The 17,929-nt window shown below is 46.3% G+C and overlaps 1 protein-coding gene across 1 annotated transcript; it reads left to right on the top strand.

The window, feature by feature from the left end:
- The first annotated feature begins 224 nt into the window (after positions 1 to 224).
- PEDS1 (plasmanylethanolamine desaturase 1) lies at positions 225 to 16,174 on the top strand. The gene is made up of 6 exons (XM_051802814.1): positions 225 to 434; positions 3,484 to 3,603; positions 11,636 to 11,727; positions 13,194 to 13,338; positions 13,972 to 14,184; positions 15,021 to 16,174. The coding sequence occupies exons 1-6, from the start codon at positions 308 to 310 to the stop codon at positions 15,140 to 15,142; spliced, it is 819 nt and encodes a 272-aa protein (XP_051658774.1). The 5' UTR covers positions 225 to 307; the 3' UTR covers positions 15,143 to 16,174.
- The last annotated feature ends 1,755 nt before the right edge of the window (positions 16,175 to 17,929 follow it).

Raw genomic sequence — 17,929 nt, 5'->3', positions numbered from 1 at the left:
GCCCCGCCCCGACCGGCACCGCCCCGCTACTCCCGGGCACGCACGGCCCGCCCCGCCCCGCCCCGCCCGCCCCGCCCCGGCCCGGCCACCGCCCGGCCCCGCCCTCGCTGCGCCCCGGCCGTGCCGCCTCGCCATTGGTCGCTGCGCGCGGGGCGGCGCTGCCCATTGGCACGTCGGGCGCGCGGCGGCGGCGGTGATTGGCGGGGCGCGCCGTGGGCGGGGCCGCCGTGCCCGCCCCGCCGCAGCGCGGCCCGTTGCGGACGCGGCCGGGCGGGAGCGCGGGCCCTGCGCGCCCAGCGGGGCGGACATGGCGGGCAGCGGCGCGGCGGCCGCGACGCCCAGGGACGAGCCCCCGGAGGAGCCCGAGGGCGGCGGGCGGCGCTGGGGCGCGCAGCACGCCGGGGCCCGCGAGCTGGCCGAGCTCTACTCGCCAGGTGAGGCGGCGCGGCCGCGGGGCGGGGCCCTCGGGCCGGGCGCTCGGGGTGGCTGCCTCGGGCCCGGCTCTCCCCGGGGCCCCGCTCCCCCCGAGGCATCGCGGTCCGTTCCGACGCGGCCCCGGGAGCCCTGAGGGCGGGGATGGGCCGGGCCCTGCCGGGCGGGTCACCGGGGCTGCCGCCCCCGGCCCGGCCCGGGCAGCGCGGGGCTCCCGGCGGGGCTGGGACCGGGCCGGGTGTGCGGCCCCGAGCGTTTCGAACCAGAAACGGCCCAGAACGGGGCGGAGGGAGGTGTTCTTTTTAAAAACTGGCAAACAAAAAGCGAGGGTTTCCTTCTAAAAGAGGGTCTGGTCGCTACACGAGGTAACGACAGAAGCTTTGGCTGAAGAACGTTTATTCAGGGAGCTGCTCTGAGGTCTCCAGGCCTGGCCCCTCAGAAAGGGGTGGAGGGATGCTGGAATTCCTGTTCTGGTCTTCCTGGAGCATGGTACACATCAAACAGGCTTCAATTTGTCGTTCGAGTGCTTACTGGATGACTATTCGATCATGCTGTGGAAATAGCTGCAAACTCCTTATAATTAGGTGTAGTTTGTGTTTAGCTCACAGTGTGAGCAGTGCTGGGTGTTCCTGCCCTTCCCAGTGAATCCATTTGCAGGTGAGGAATTAGGAAAGGGAAGAACCGTTTTCAGCTCTTTTTGGTTTCCAGCAGGTCAGCTGAGCTCAGCTCACACAAGGCAATTCCTGCACAAGTAGGTTCTTGCTCATACAGAGCCAAGGGATGATAAGGAAACCAAGGCCTTTGTTGGTTTGTCCGGCAAGTTGTTTGGGGCAAGTCTTCAGCTGGTTTTGGTCGCCTCCCGTTTGCCTTGAGAAGGTGCTGTGTGACATCTGGACACACAGTTCTGGTCCAGCCAGGTCTGGTTCCTCTTTTACACAAAAGCAATCCCTGACTTTGGCTCATGAGGAAAAGGTTTTCCTCCCCAAACAACTCACTGCCCTTCTCGTTGGCTGTAGAGGGAGGTTCCTGGGCAGTCTGTGAAGCAGCACATGTGCAGTGATATTGTGTCAGAAAGCTGTGAGGGTGTGTTGGATACACAATTTTTTTCTGGCATTACATAAATAATTTGCATAAACAATGTCAGAATATGTATTATGGAGGAAGCACATGATGTCCAACTTCTGAATTCATTAGAGCATGGGTTACATTTGATTGTGCAGAATGAGTATGACTGGAATATCTCCCTGATTTCTTTAAGCACACTCTTTGTGGCTTTGTCACCTCATTCCTTCAGGCAGGACACACTTCTAGATTTGAATGCCCTTTAAACACAAGTAATTGGTGCTGACTCAGCTCCTTGAGTGATTTGCCTTCCCAGTGCAGAACTGAGACTGCATTTTTGGACTCAGGTATCTCAACTGCCATGCTGGGATCCCAATGTTCAGAGTACAGAAGTGTTTGCACACACTGAGCTCAGGGGACTTGCCATGGAGAAGCCTCATTTCCCGCAGCCAGCTAATTGTACCCACTTAGCTCCTCTAATCAGGGTGTGGTTTTCTTATGCAGGAAGCGAGTGTTAATTAACTCTTACTTTCATTACTCCAGGGATCTCTTTATAGAATCGCCCACATTGTCACCTGATGCTACTGTCAGATATGGCTGTTCCTGTGTCTTAATTTAATTTCAGGATTCTCTCCTCTGCTACTGCAGAGGCTGTTAATTTGTGTAAAACTGGCCTGTAGAAGTCTTTGTTCATGCTTTCAGATATTGCTTTGTAGGCACAGTGTAGGTAATTCTGATCCTCCTTTTATGTTCCTACTTCCCTGTTTGTTGTATGGTACACTTGAGAGGGAGGACTTGATTTAGCATTTAGGAGGAGAAATTTGATCAGGCAGTAGGTCAGGAGGGAGGAGGAGTAGGACAGAAGCTCTTGTCCTGAACACGTGCTAGGCCTGAGCGTGCCTGGGAGAGCACATGCACCTCCCTGGAGTCCTCACTCAGTGTTCCTTGGGTGTGGCTTTACCTCAGCAGGAGTGGGGAAGGGGCTGCTCTGGGGAGCCCTGGGCTGGAGGAGGCTGTGCTGGCTGACCCTGAGCGTGTCAAGAGCTGACTGCAGCCCGGGGCCCTTCTGGCCACGGTGGCAGCTCAGATCTCCTGCCTGGCCTTGGGCATTAAAGGTCTGTTCCTGATTCCTTAATCCACATGGGCCTCACCCTGAGCATCCCCTGCTCTTGGCCTCGGAGCCTCGTGAGGATCCAGCAGTGATGAGCAGGCAGCAGCTTTCTGCTGCTAATCTGATATTCAAAGTGTTACTGTACTCTCATCTGCCTGTTCCCTTTCTATATTCATTAATGATTTTTTTATGGAGGTACAAAGTAGTACAGCAAGGTGCAGGAGAGAATTTGTGCCAGTTCTTTCTCTTTGCTTATTCTGTCCTTTGTCATCTCAGAGTGGCTGAGAGTTCCCTCCCTTTGCCTGGGAGCAGGAAGGCAAAAACAAGGCAGCAGTTCAGTGAGAAGCTTCAGAGGGTACACTTGCAATGCTAGACAAGTCATTCCAGGGCCACCAAAATACAGGATGGTGCTTTTTCCTGTTAGTGCAACAGCTTTATTTAAAATCTCAGAGCTTGTAAATATTACAGATCACGAGGAGATTTAAATATGTCTGAGGCCAGAAATTTGTTCCCAGATTCAGCCATTCCAGCAACACTGAATATTGGATGAAATGCAAATTGAGAAAAGGAGGAACATTATGCCAGCAATCTCAGGGAGAAGGAAACTAGGACAATGTGAGATGATGTCTGATTTGTCCCTGTTATTTGGGCAAGGGCAGAGGGAAGGGGTTAGTGGCGGCTCAGGGAAGAGGGATGTCATTTAACAAAATGACTGCACCTCCCATGGATAAATAAGTTTCTCTTTCAGTTCCCTGTCTGACAAATGGAACAAGTCATCCAGGCAGTAGAATGGTCTGTCTGTATTATTTCAGACTCCAAAATGTCCTCTCAGATAAAAGTAAAACGTGCTTTTTTCCTTTTTTTTTTTTTCCCAACAGGAAAGAGGCTACAAGAATGGATCTCTGTCATCTTATGCTTCTCTCTGATCTGTTTCAATTTTTACAATCTCCTCTTTTATTTGCGACTGGAACACACGCCCTCGGTTATCGTTGGGATATGTAAGTAGGAACTGTTCACTGTCCCAAACAAGGCAAGACTGTTGGAATATGGGAAGCAAGTGTGTGATCCTTTAGGTTTGACTTGCTGTTGGAAATTATTGTGTGTGCAAGTGCAGAGCCTCTGAAACTGAGACCATCTGCAAAGTTTGTTACTGCTTTGTGTTTCATGTCAGTGGCTTCTCGGTATCTTAAAGGGGAAGTTTTTGACATAGCTGTGTAAGTTTGGTGGTTTTGGGTAGTCATTGCAAGTGTAAGGACTATTGAGAAGGAAAAGAGCTGTGAAGGTGGTCAGAGATGGAAACAAAATACACTGATTGACAAAAACATTTACAAGAACTTTTCAGAAAGCAAAAGCTTGAGAAATGTTATAAAAGGTGGTTAAGGCTTCAAACTGGCTTGATTTCGAGGGACTGCAAAGTGACCATGAGAATTTTGGAGAACTGTGCTTTCATGTCAGGATGTGACATTTGGCCTTTGCCCTCAGTGATGACTTTTTTCCGGCAATGCAAGACAAGTTGCTGCTTTCTTGTGGTAATAAATGTGACTCTTGGTCTGTTATTACTTCATTGGGTGGGAGGTGAAGGCAGGCAAGCCCAGCAGCTCAGTCTCACCTCTGTGCCTTGGTCTGTAGAGGTGTTTACATTGGCAGGATCTCGGTGGGGCAGAGCTGCGGTGGGAGCTGATGATTCCCCCTTTTCCATGGAGGAGACGAAGAACCAGGGAAGGCTCTAGTTTGCTGCTGTACAGCTTTACTGATAGAATCAAGAATTGTGTGGAATTAACTACAGGAAAAAACTGACTCAGAATGAGCAGGGTGTGAAAAGGGACCCACAACATTCGTTACATCAGTCAAAGCCTAACCCTGGGTACGACTTGGATATTCCTTAACACACAGAGCAGAAAGTATCAGTGTTTACACGAGTTTTGTGGCACAGGATGGTGTGCAGAAGCAGTTGCACACAGACTTTGTTGAGAAGAGGCAGAGAGGGCAGCAGAGCAGGCGGGCACTCACAGAGGCTGACTTGCTCTGTGGGCACTGCCTGGGCACTGCTGGTCCCTGGGTGGGAGGGGATGTGGGAAAAGGAAAGAGGTTTCAGTTTAGAAATCTGAAGGGTCATCTATGCAATGCATACCTTTCATAGCTCTCTGGAAAACTTCTGCTATGGGAAGAGGGAGGGAATAGTATCCAAGCATTTCACCAGTGTCCTCCCATACTTGCAAAGAATACTGAATACAATAGTAACTCTTGTGTTGGGTGTGTATAAACATTTACATGCTTTTGCATTAATTGCCTGGTTAGCTGAAAGGAGAACACACAGTGTCATTCCTTAGGGCACTGTCTGAGGTAGTACAGCTGTTCATTCCTGTGCTTTAGAATAAAAACACATTTTTCTATAAACTGTGTGAGGTGTATGTCTTAGAAGAGAATGCTGCTTGTTTATAGTCACTGCTGTATATTGCTAATTAATTAAACAAACAGACAACCCCCCACCCAAAACACAGCAGCAGGTTCAAGCAGTGGTATATGATAGAAGCTATGAATTTCTCCCAGAGCTGGGAAGTGGCAATTCCTGATATCTGTGCAAAGGGGGCTGGGGGGAGCAGTGTCCTCCCACTGTGAATCACACCAGCCCTCTTGGCCTCATTCAGTCTTGCCTGCTCTCAGCTGATGAGGTGGAGGTGTTGGGAGGAATGGAGAAGAACATGGCCTGTGAACTGCTCCTTAGTGACAAGGGCAGATGCAGACAAGAGAATCACCAATAATGGTTAACCTGTAGTGCGATCTATTTGTTGCTGGCTTTCATCTCAAAGTTAATGCTGATAAAAGCTTGAGTTCTCTGATATCCTGGTTACCAGTTTTACTGATAAAGCAGCCAATTCAGTGATAGTATTATTTAAGTAGTAGTGAATGATTAAAGTATCGGAATCTGGATTCTGTGTAAATAAAATGGTGTGGAAATGACTGATAGTGTGTACAAAAATGAGTGCAATAAAATAATAAGTGCTGCAGGCTATCTTGTTTTGTTGTCTTCAGTACATTATTTCTTCAGGTGAAGTGTGAATTATTTCTGTAATTCACAGATTTTATTAGTTTGGGGTTTTTATATTAGGTTTTATTACTTTTTGTGAAGCTCATCTCCATGAAAGTCCTGATTCCTAAATCCTGTGGGTGTTACAGCGGGTATGGTTGGGAACACTGAGTCACAGGCAGCTGAGGTGTGTTCCAGTGAGGGCCCTCCTCAAGTGTAGTTTGGAATATTGACCTTTGAGATGAGGTCACAAAATAAACATTCTACTAATAAAGATGTAGCTCTGCATCAAGTTCACACCAGACCTTTGGAAACTTGAAAGGCATCAGTGATCCACTGGGATGGATCTGCTCTGCTGCACAGACCTGTCCATTGAATGCATTGTTGGCACCCCCTCTTATGCAAATACATATCTTCTTTTAAGAAATAGAGTAGTTTGAACATTCTGCATCATTCCACTTTGCCTGAACCCTGTATCTGTAATTAATTCTTTTTTCGTACTTTTAAAGGAACACTTAATTGTGGCATGAGTAATACTGTGAATACTGTAATCCAGAGATTCTTGGGACAAAAAAGGTCTGATCCTGCTCTGGCTGGCAGGAAGCAGGTCCTTCCCTCTGTGCTGTGGGAGGCAGGTCTGTGCTGCTGTGCTGAGTCACCCACAGCATCACTGAGGAGAGACCTTCATGGCCTTGGTTAGAATGGCTCTTGCACTGGGGGGTTTCCTGCTGACTAAGGATGATCTTGCTGGAAAGGAAGAGGCATGGGAGTCTCTTGTCTTTCAGTCTGGTTTAGCAGAGATGAGACAACTTCCTTCCCTTCCTCATTGTCAGAAAAAAAAAAAAGGAGTGGGCAGAGGATGGATTTCTTTTGTTGCTTCTGTTAAATCCAGTCATGCCCTGTTCTGAATATCCTCAGCTGCTGAGCAGCCATGGAAATGTTCCTCTTTCTGCAAGCTGCCAGTCATGCAGATTTGAATTTGGTATTTTATTGGCATGCACACACATGCACCCAGTAAACTGTGGGCAGCCCTGGCTGGGGGTGGGGTGTGATGGAGGTTCAGCACCCCCATCTTTTCCCACTGCAGCAGGACACCGTCCCAGCAGTGCCACAGAACCAGAGCAGCCTCGACCACTCTAATAGATGTTTGGTAGTGCCAGGGACAAGGCTGGCAAAGGTGTTATTGTTTGATAAGCAGAAAAGCCTCAGCAAAACACATAAGATCAAGTTTGAAAGCCCTTATACCTTCAGGTGAGTTTGTGGTGTCCAGCCTATTTTTCAGTACACTTGAGTTGAGTATGTAGTTCATATATTAATAGCGTCTAGATAAAAAGTTTGGCAAGTTAAAACATGGATCCTGGTTTTCATTTCCTCTCCCTCTTGCCTTTGTATAGGGTTTTAAACCCTCTTTTCCAAGTTGGTTGACTTGTTTCAGACAGTTGACTTTTATGTGCAGCCACATTTGCTCATAACAGAGACTGTGCATTGCAGTCTTAAAAAAAAGAAAGTTAACTTTGTGTTGTAACCTGTTTATATTTGTAAGAACTGCCTCACATAGGACAGATATCTTTAGGAACATCTTGTGCCATGACACAAGGTACAGTTAATTGCTGCTGACTTGAGAACTGGGCACCACATTTTTTTTAACTGATTTGAGGTCCACGTTCCTGCAGATGTTGTGGGTTAGGCAGAGAGAGCACACGGGAGGAAATCACTTAGCAAGCTTTCAAAATAGAAACTGGATCTCATAAAGGCCCAGCAGCTCTGTGTTCCAAGCTCAAGCAGCTCTGCAGGGCTGCACTTCATCAGCTGCATTGCAGAGCCAAAGGATGAGTGTGTAACACACGAGAGCCCTGGCACAGGTTGGAGTAAAACCACTCCAGACACATCAGTGCTGAATTAAGGGCGTGCTGGGCCTGTGGGGTGGGTGTCCCCATCCTCTGCCTCACAGCTGTAACATTTTGGAGTTACTTTGTGCACTACAGTGAGTTTCCACTTGAAATTTTGTTTTAAAAGGTCCTTGAAATTACACTAGAAGCCTCAGGTAGCAACAGAAAATGATCTTTTGCAAGTCTTTGTCACCTGCTGTCCTACCCACCTGAAGTACCCATCAGTTACTTGGTAGCTGTAGGTAACTTTGTGTTTCCACCCTAAACTGTATCATCTCTTGCAAGTGGAAACTCCACAAGTGGTTAAATAGGCAAAACTTGGATTCTGTGTTGCACTGTGCACAAATGAGTGTGTGTTGTGTTACAATGTTTGTCTCCTGTCTCCTGTGGATCCTTTGGGCACTACTGGGGAGTTCTCTTGGGAGCCCCGGTCCAGCCCCCAGAAGGAGGAGAAGGAGGAGGCTGTGAAAGTGGAATTATGTGGTACAATTGCTGATTTGCACTCGGGCAGGTGATGTTGGCACCAGTTATCTGTTCTTCATGTCACTTGGATTAAGGGATGGACTTCCTGGCGTGCTGGCAGCTGTCGGGCAGGGCAGAGGGAGAGCTGAGCCCTTCTCCCCTTGAGGCTCCTGCCCTGGTGCTGGAGGGACACTGGTGGCACAGCCCCTTCTCTGTCCCCACTGTGTGCACAGGGGACGTGCTGTCGCTCTCTCTGGCAGCAGCAGGGACAAAGACAGCTCTGTGTGCCTGCCCAGTTGTCAGAGGCTCTCTCCAAGTTACAGGGGACTTTGGCTGAGGATTTAAGAGCTGTAGGTCTCGGTGGTCCTGATCCACTCAGAAAACTGCCTCTTGCACCTCAAACAGACGCATATGTGTTGGGTGTTGCCCTGCTGGAGTGCCTGGGCACAGGGCAGACCCTGAACAGTGTGATGGTGGGTTACATCCCATGCCAGCCCAGTGTTCAGGTGCTGGGGCTCTGGGTGCCAACCTGCAGGCACAGAACTACCCAGTGCTCCCAGGGACTGAGCTCACCTTGCTTCATTCTGGGAGTGTTTTAAAGGGATGAAACTGGAGGATTAGTTGATTAATCATACTAATGAAAGTCTTGGATTTTTTTTAGTGGGAGAAAATTTGCTCTTGATTTTCATTTAGTATCCATTGTTCTCTGTACCTTTAATCACCACCTTCTGGGATGACATAAATGCTTTTTCTAGTAATGCATTTACAGGGAAAAGAATTTCTCACAGTGGTACTTTTTATTTAAGAACCTGAGGCCTTGGTAAAGTTGTCAGGACTTTGTCATTTAAATGTGCTTTACAAGCCCTCTGTCAGCTGGAGAAATAGCAGGAACAGCTTGCTTCGTGCAAACACACTAAGGTTAAAGACATGAGAATAAAATTTGGCTGTTCCTATCATTAAGTTTATCAGGCAGTGATTCTTAGCCAAGCTGTGCTTTGGTAGATGAGTCTTTGCTTTAGGAGTCACTGCTGTTCAGCCCCAGGGGAGACTGTGCCCTAATTCCTTGGGGATCTCCTTTCCCTGGTAGTGTCCAAGCTGGCTCAGCCCCAAGGCCAGGTCAGGTCTGCTGCAGTCAGGGCTGAGCTGTGAGGTGTGGGGTGTGCTGCTCTCAGGGGGCATTGCTGGGACACAAGGATTACACAGCTCCCAGAGCAGGGATTCAGCACAAGGAGAAGCTCAGGCTCCATGAGAAACGTGCCAGTCCTGCCAGGGGAGCTCCTGTGACATAGCACACACTTTTCCTGCCTCTGGAGAGGACTTGTTTGAAACTGCAGCTATAATGGGATAGAACTACTCTATATAATAATAATAATAGTAATACATGTGCTATCTGAGCCCTTCTTGTATTTCACAGTTCAGCTGCATTCTCTGGTTACTGCACTGTGAGGTCCATTCTCACTGAATTCTTCTGAGCTTTATTAGCCAAAATGATGAACTCTTCTTTGCTGCTTTCAAGCTGCTACACTTTGTGCTTGTTGGAATGTCCAGATTTTATTTTCTTAGCCTTGTAATTTGCTGTAGTATCAAGCCTCTGCCTTCTCTGTACTGAAAGCCACTACGCGGGGAAGGCAGATGACTAAGGCATTTTATTTTTATAAGCATGTAAGTGTTCACAGAGTTCAGAGCATTCTGAGTTGGAAGGAACCCACAAGGATCGTCAAGTCCAACTCTTTAGTGAATGGTCCATACAGGGATCAAACCCACAGCCTTAGCTTTGTTAGCACCATGCTCGAACCAACTGAGCTAATGACAAACAACTGTCACTTCAGCATATTGATTTTTAGAAAACAAGATTTTTTTTTCTGTGTAGAGTTAGCCACTCCCCTGACCCTTTAGTGCTGTAACATTCAACTCATTCATACAATCACTGATTAAAAATGACTATACTTCTCAATGATGTTACACAACAGCATCAAGTTATTAAATAACACCTTATGCTGGGGTTTTTTTTCCTCTCCAGAGACTCTAACTGAATTTTTACAGTAAATATGAAACTTTATATGCTCTGCTGTAAGAACTCCAGGTTACAATTTGGTAATTACACCTGTGCAAAGCCAGCCTTACTCTCAGCCCATAAAATTTCGGCAAAGTACATCTTTTTGTTGTAAACACGTGAAGTAGCTTTGTCTCTTGAAGCCCTCATAGTGCAGTGCCTGCTCTCGTGGGGCTCCTCCCGCTGGCCCGGGACCAGCCAGCCCACAGGAAGCGGTTTGTGCTCCCTGCAAGAGCAGCCCTTGGGTGAGGCTTCGAGTTGTTGTGTCTGAGTTTGACTCTTAAACAAGGAAGAGGTGGAGCGGGGCCTTTTCTGTGGCCCAAACCCCCACAGCTTCCCTGGTTTCTGAGCAGGACACAAGCGAGACAAAGCTGTCTTGTGTTAATGGTGTGTTTGGGGCAGTTGCTCTTCCAGTCCTGCAGCCAAGTGGTGACTGTGCTGAGTGCCAGGTCCTGCTCCAGCATGGCCCTGACCCAGAGCAGGTCCCACTTCATCATGTTCCTGACCCAGAGGAGGCTCTTGTTCCATCATGGTCTCTGAGCCTGGGGACAGGACACACCCTAAGTGTTATGATGCTGGTCATGTATAACCTTAGTACAGTTTTAGCTCTTCTATTATTACTCATCCTGCACAAGTGCAGAAGAGTGAGCAAGCCCTTCTGCAGCACAGCTAGAATGAGATTGCTAGTAGTTAGGTTTTTTTCCAATTGCTGAAGTATAATGCATTGCTCCAGGCACCCTCCATTCTTCCCTCTTAGGTTTCTACCAGCTGACATCAAAGCAATATGTGAAACATCTATTGAACCCTCAGTATTTTGCCTCAATTTCTGTTGCTGCTCCTGCAGGCGTTTCAGACTCTAATGGTGCAGCTGCTGGAGGCCATGAGGGCTAATGGGGACATTAGCTCAGCGAGAAAGGTATTTTAGTTGTTGCAAAGAGAAGTGTTGTTTGGATATCTTCCCCTGAACCCAGGCTGCTTGCCCTTTCAGCTGCTGGGAGCAGATCTAAAAGCTATTGTGTCCCACCCGGTCTCACTGGAGCTTGCGTGTGTGGTCTGAAACAAAAGCAAATGTACACAATTTACTGCTTATAAAATAAGCTGTCTCCAGTACAATAAGGAGATGCATGAAGAATGAAGTGTTTCCTGGTGTATTTAAGAGTTTGGGCCAACTGGATAATGGATTCAGCAGTGAGGGTTGATTTATGGTATGAAAAGAAAGCTTTCTGGGTAGCGGGTGCCACACTAATCGTGCATTTATTTCTTCTCCCTGTTGGAAGAGGAAAGGTGAGAAGGACTGTAGAGGTGAGGGATCAGCTAAGGAAGAGGTACCCACATGGAGTGGTCCATCTGTTCTGTACAGGATGGGCTAAACACAAAATCCTGCTATAGATTTAATGAAGATTGTTACTGTCCAAGTGGTCTGTTGTTAACCTCTTTTTCTTACTTGCCTGACCTTATGTTTATGCAGACTGGGTAGATCTCCTATGAATGCAAATATGTAAGTGAAAAGTAGATAAACAACTCGTAAAACAAGTATAAAATGTGACTAAGTCAGTAACAATGCTGTGTTTCTCTAACTGTCTCTCTCCTCATTGAAGTTGCAGGAGTTGTTACCGCTGACTTCTTATCAGGATTATTTCACTGGGGAGCAGATACCTGGGGATCTGTGGAGCTACCCATAGTTGGAAAGGTTTGAGATTGTTATTCTTAAGCTTGAAAAAGTTATGAAATACTTTCCTGAAGCACTTCCAGTGTTCCCAGCTGAATTGGGCAGTTATAGGGTCTGTCTTCAGTCCTGCCAGTGTAACCAGCTCCACACCCCAGAGCCCTCCATGGAACAGCACTGGGCAGTGCTGGGGCAGGGCTGTGTTTGCACCTGGCCTGGGTGACATGTGCAAGGTGACATTGCTCCATTTTATCACCTTGTTTGAGGTTTGCACACAGTTTTGCAATACCAGTGTTTGCAGACCTTCATGAGGTTCTGTGGGAACCACAAGTGGAAGAACCTATTGTCCCTGCAGCTGAACTCCTAAAAACTTGTGAAACATGAGGGTGCTCCAGTAAGAATCTTTGCAGCTCTCTGTTCTACTGCCCCTGTTGTAGATGTGGTAATATTAGAATGGTGATGACTGAAGATTTAATTAGAGATATATTATACACCTGCAGCTACAAATGCCACTTGCTTAGTGGAAGGTGCACTGGCTTCCATTGTAAGCAATCATCTGTTTTCTTAATTAAATTTCTAAGTAGTTACCATTAATTACTTCTCACAGTGCAATATTAGAAGGATCATTATTTTTTTTTAAAAAAGCATGTGGGCTATTCCTTGTAATTATTCAGAAATACATAAACTACCACAGCAGAATTCAGACTGCTGGTTTTGGTTTATTTTTGTTCACCTTCAATAGACTTAGTAGTCTTTGAATCCTGGCATCTCTGGACCATAGTTTACATTAAAAAAAAAAGCTGGAGACTTTGCACTAGATGACCCTGAGTTCAGGCTGCTCAGGACACCTTTGCACAGGCCATATGTGATGGATGTGGTAAAAGCAAATCAGTAACTGGTTTGACTGTCACACACAGTAAAGCAATTGCTCTGTCTCCTCTAGGACTGTGTGTTCTGATGTGATTTCTGCTCTTAGAGGTGACTTTTGTAGTCTGTTTGACTTCCACTGCCTTATCCAGTCACTTAACTTGCATTTATTCTATTAGAGCTGGTATCTGTACCCCATACAAAAATGATAGGTTGAATTTTAATATTTTAGTGGTTTTTCCTTGGTTGATGCTGCTTATTAAGCAAATTATATTTGTGATTTTCACAGGCTTATTTTGTCTGTGAAATTAGGATGCTGATGCTTTGTTTTTGAGATCCAGAGACTACAGGTACTAATTGAAAATTAAGAAGAATAAAACTGAAAACTGTGAAAACCTGGATTTGGGAGCTGAATTGCTTCTGAAATGTAAATCAAATAATCTGAAATGTTGTCATCACAGAAGTTTGATGCTGCTCACATGCTTTGTACTCTGGAATTCTCTTAATCTCAGTCATCACAGTAGAATGTATGAGAGGGGGTTTGGGGTTTGTTGAGGGGGTTTCTTTGGTAATATTTTCTTTCCAAGACCAGTGTTGAGCTGTGGTGTCATTGTTTTTTCCAGGCTTTCATCCGACCCTTTAGGGAACATCACATTGACCCCACAGCCATTACCAGACATGATTTCATAGAGACCAATGGAGACAACTGCTTCATGACACTGGTCCCCCTGGCCAACATGGCATACAAATTTGTTTCTTTTTCCCCAGGTAAGCTGCTACTTCTGACTTCTGTGGATTTAGCATTGTTGCTATTTAGATGAACATTTGTCTGTGTGAAGGTAGGAGAAATCCATGGCTGTGACATGACAAGGAAGAGCTGTTGGAAGCATGGTGCTCCTGGCAGGAGGGAGGGAAGCTTTTTTTCCTGCAGGTAGGGCGGCAGAAGGTGGCACAGAGGGGTTCTCTAGCTCAACAGAGGATAACTGGGGCTGAAGAGTTGTGCAACTAAGCATTAGAAGTTATGCTAAATATTCTTTTTATAAGGATCAAGCTGTGAGCATATAGGGAAACCTTTGTTCTAAAGTATATAACATATAACAACAAGGCTTCATCTCTGTGCGAAAGCACTTTATGTGCAAACTAGAAGTCAAGAACTAAAGGATTAAATTCATTTTATAGATGGTCACCTCAGTTTGACTTCCTGTTTATGGTGCATTCACAGATATTGGCACTTCCCAGCCTGTCTTGTGACATTTGGGAATTGCTTATGGCTCACTGGCTCTTGTGACACTTCTGCCAAAGCAGCTTCGTTGAGGCCTTTGTTAGCTCCTGTGGCACCAGCCCTAGTAGAAATTTGCCTTTTCAGAAGTGGTGTTTAAAGATGCACCTCTTGTTTTGCAGAGGCATTGTATGAGACGTGTCCCTGGGAGTGTTACGTCTTCGCGCTCATCATCTTCATCACCATGACGAACCAGATCCACAAGTGGTCCCACACGTACTTTGGGCTCCCACGCTGGGTCATATTCCTGCAGGACTGGCACATTATCCTGCCCAGGAAGCACCACAGGATCCATCATGTGTCTCCACACGAGACCTACTTCTGCATCACCACTGGTACTGCCCCTGGGGTCGTGCTGCAGCCTCCCTTGAGTGCAGTTCACCTGCCGAGATGTAACTTAGGGGCAGCCTGATGAACTGGAACAGGGCATGAAGTTAACTGTGAACTTACTGCACAGGCTCTTAGTAAAACTGGAGTTGGTTTTGTTGCATAAAAAATGGGGGGGGGAAGTTTTGTGATCAGCTAAAGGTAACTTGCAGCCTGAGGGAATAGTCAGTGGTGCTGAGATCCAATGGAGTGGAGTCTTGGTAAGCTCATGCCTGTAATGGGTTTTGTTCACTAAAGTCTTAAAGCTGCTGTTCCTTCAGGAGAGCATTTAATCTGCAACTGGTCTGGAATGCTCATTTCTAAAGCCAGGCTTCTGGATTTTCAGCATCCACTCATTCTAACTCAGGGTAGAGGAGTGGACAGGCTTTGCTGCCTTTCACTTCCTTTTATATCCGTGTTCAATATTATGCCCACTGGACAGATAGGAATGCCCAGTGACCAGTGTTGCACAATCCTAAATAAGTTATCAGGTTAATCAGACAGCAGAAAATAAACCACTCTAGTTCTTCATTCTGTCATTGACTTTGTCAAACAGTTCATGTGGGTTTTGAAACCTCTGCCAAGAAACAAATCTAGTTCTCATTAGCAGAATGTCATGTAAAAACATGATACAATTAAGAAGCCTGACTTGACAGATGATGACAAAAATCTTGCCACTCAAAGAGCTATTTTTTAGTCCTACTACGTCCTGAAAGTAAAACCTGACCATTATTAGCAGTCTTAGAGTAGTTGAACTTTGGATGCTATGACAAACTAATCCTCTTTTTCCTTTGCAATCCCTTAGGTTGGCTGAACTATCCATTAGAGAAGATAAGATTCTGGAGGTGTTTGGAGAACATCATCCAAGGACTTACTGGGGAGAAGCCAAGAGCAGATGACATGAAATGGGCTCAGAAAATCAAATAACTTTTGCCAGCCTTCTGCAATCCTTAACTTGTTGCCAATGTTGTTTTTAAAAGAAAAAAAAAATAAAGCCATCAGCCAAATTCAAGACCTGCAAAGAAATAACAGACTCTAAAGCACAAACTAAAAAGTGCTAACACAGACTGCAATGAAAAGAACTAATTCTTAAAACAATACTTGAAATGAAGATGATTACTCTCACTGAGCACCTTTTTGTTTAGCCATGTCTGCTTACACATTAGAACGTGCTGTGTCCGTGAGCTGTCGGGCAGCCCGAGGGCAGGACAGTCACTCCAGTGGTACGTGGTGGTGTAGGAAACATGTGTTGTATCAACATTATTTAACACTTCCAAAATAGCTTGTTGCCTAAGTCCTATAGGGAGAGTGGTGACAAGGGTTTGTCACTCCGTGTTCGAGTCCAAGTGCTCTGCATGAGAGCAGTGTCAGGGCAGGGGGAGCCCAGAAAATCATGACTGTTCAATGCACTTTGTGATTGATCAACGTGCAGCTCTGTCTTCACTATCATGTTAAATCCAATTGATGTCATGTGGAACAGACTTTGAGAATCCTGCTCCTCCAGTGGGCCACGAATCCTCAAGTGTCTTCAGCTTCCCTTAAAATCAAATTGTTCTACTCTCCACGTGGAATTGAGCAAACCATTTCTACATAAGCCTTCAATTTAAGGAGCCTCTGAGGAAGGAGGGCACCCCGTACAACACCTGCTCGTGTGGAGTGCTCAATGATGAGTCTGCTATTAAGTGTTTCCTACCCTGACAATAAATGTTTAAACTAGTTCTAGCATTGGGCACACTGCAAATAGCTGTATTCAAGAGCTCGAGGTATCAAACTTGTAATGTTAGAAGGGAAATGTCAATGACTGGTGTTTTGTTCTTTTTTTTTTTTTTTTTTAAGGTGCTTGCTTGTTTCTGTAAATAATATAAAGCCTTAATCTCTTCTGGTGTAATGGAATAATATTTTAATGTGATGTTTGAATGTATATAATATATTTATAACAAAGCAGTTGGATAATACTAATCATGTTTAAGTCTTGTTGCTGTTCTTCATTGCTACATTGTCAGTACTCAGTGCAGGAACTCACTTATTGACTGCAAAACACTTGGTGCAGTTCCAGCCCCCTGAGACACCTGTCAGCCTGTTGTGTCCTGTTTAGGTTGGAGTGAACATTTGTCAGTGTTGTAGGAGCCTGTGTTATACCACACTTCTAAACCTTTCAAGAAGTGCAAGTAATTAAGTAATTCTGCTTTGGATGCGAAGGAGTAACTCTGAGTGCTTAGAAACAACATCTCTTGCTGGGCGTACAGAGCACTGCAGTGGATGGTATTTATACCATCTTGACAAAAGTTTATATTCATACCTGTTTCTATCTTGAGACTCCTGTAATCCCTATTCTAACAGATCTGTGGTCCTTAGTTGTCTATCCCTCCTGCCCTCATCCTTTCTTCCCCTTTCCCTCCCCCTCAACCCCAGTTTGAGTTAACTAAACCAGTGTGAAAGCCCAGGACAGAACTGGGTGGATGCTCAGGGCTCCTGTGTAAAACAGCCTGAAGCACTGGGTCCTCTGAGAGCTCATTTCACTGCAGACAGAAATGCCAAGTGAGCAGCAGTAGTGCAGTGGATGTAACAAATGGATTTGGGACACACAAATTACTAGAATTTGTCTGTCCAAAGTGCCATTAAAGGCAGCTGCCCAAACCTCTCTTGGCCCCTTGAGCCTTATTGGAAACAAATCTGAGCTACTCATGCTGGTGGCTGCTGGGACTATTTATCTGTTAATCTTGCTTAATTATGAGAAACTGGGACAGCAGTTAATCTCTGGATGCAGTTTTCCATGGGATGCTGTGCTGGGCTCCAGAGACTGAGCTGGCTCTGTGACTCCTCACTCCTGACACAGCTCCCAGGTCCCCTGTTTCACCCATTTAAAGATGTGGATCCTTCCACAAAACCAATATGGCAATTTTGGAGCAAAAGGCTACGTGGATCCTTCTTAACAGCTGCAAATCTGGCTTAAGATAAATTTGTCTTAAGTTGATTAGGAACAGATTAGAGCTGAAGCAGAATAAGGCACTCCTGTTAAACTCCACAGAGAGCATTTCAGTTTAAATGCTTTTAAAAGCTCTTTCATTTCAGTCTCACCTCCACAGAAAGCTGTGCTCAGGCTCCTGCTCTCTGCCCAGACTGCAGCTGCCCCCGGTGAGCGGGTGCTTGTGGTCACACAGGGCCTTGGAGGAGCAGGAGGGATTCCTTATGTGGATCCGGGGAGCTGGTGAGATTCCCTGTGTGGATCCATGGCACTGCAGAGGCCCTATAGACAGAGCTGTTTGTGGACACAGCTCCAAGGGGAGATGTTGCACCGCAGTAAACTGAGGAAAATTACTACAAAGAGCCTTAAAATCCCACTCAGGGATTTCTTAAACCAGGACAGACTGAAGGTTTGTGTTTGCTTTGAGTTTCTTATGGACACAGGTCAGACTGCTCAGCTTTCTGAGGGCTTTCAGCTTCTTCCATTTTGTTCTATTTTGCTGCTGGGTTAATTATCCGTGTTCTCCCACCCATCTGTCTGCAGCCCTGACCTGTCTGCTGCCTCTGTGACATCCTGGGGACCAACACGGAGCCTGCTGGGAGCTGGCATTGGCTGGGAACAGGCAGGAGGCAGTGGTGGCACACAGGGAAAGAGGGGACCCTGAGCAGCCTCCAGACCACAGGTGCAGGGACAGAAGTGTTCTTTCTGGCATGGTTTTCTTCTGCAGCGTATTAAAAAAAAAAAAAACA

This window comes from Manacus candei, unplaced genomic scaffold (genome assembly GCF_025592945.1).
Source record: "Manacus candei isolate 608988 ecotype Guabito, Panama unplaced genomic scaffold, ASM2559294v1 h1tg000057l, whole genome shotgun sequence".
Lineage (NCBI taxonomy): Eukaryota > Metazoa > Chordata > Aves > Passeriformes > Pipridae > Manacus > Manacus candei.
The sequence above is the reverse complement of the archived record's forward strand: the minus strand, read 5'-3'. Positions and strand labels throughout refer to the sequence as shown.

Bases quoted from the DNA above. Each gene is read 5' to 3' on its own strand.
- PEDS1 (XM_051802814.1), top strand. From the start codon at position 308: ATGGCGGGCAGCGGCGCGGCGGCCGCGACGCCCAGGGACGAGCCCCCG. The intron at 435-3,483 runs GTGAGGCGGCGC...TTTTCCCAACAG, and splicing joins GGCCGAGCTCTACTCGCCAG to GAAAGAGGCTACAAGAATGG. The intron at 11,728-13,193 runs GTTTGAGATTGT...TGTTTTTTCCAG, and splicing joins AGCTACCCATAGTTGGAAAG to GCTTTCATCCGACCCTTTAG.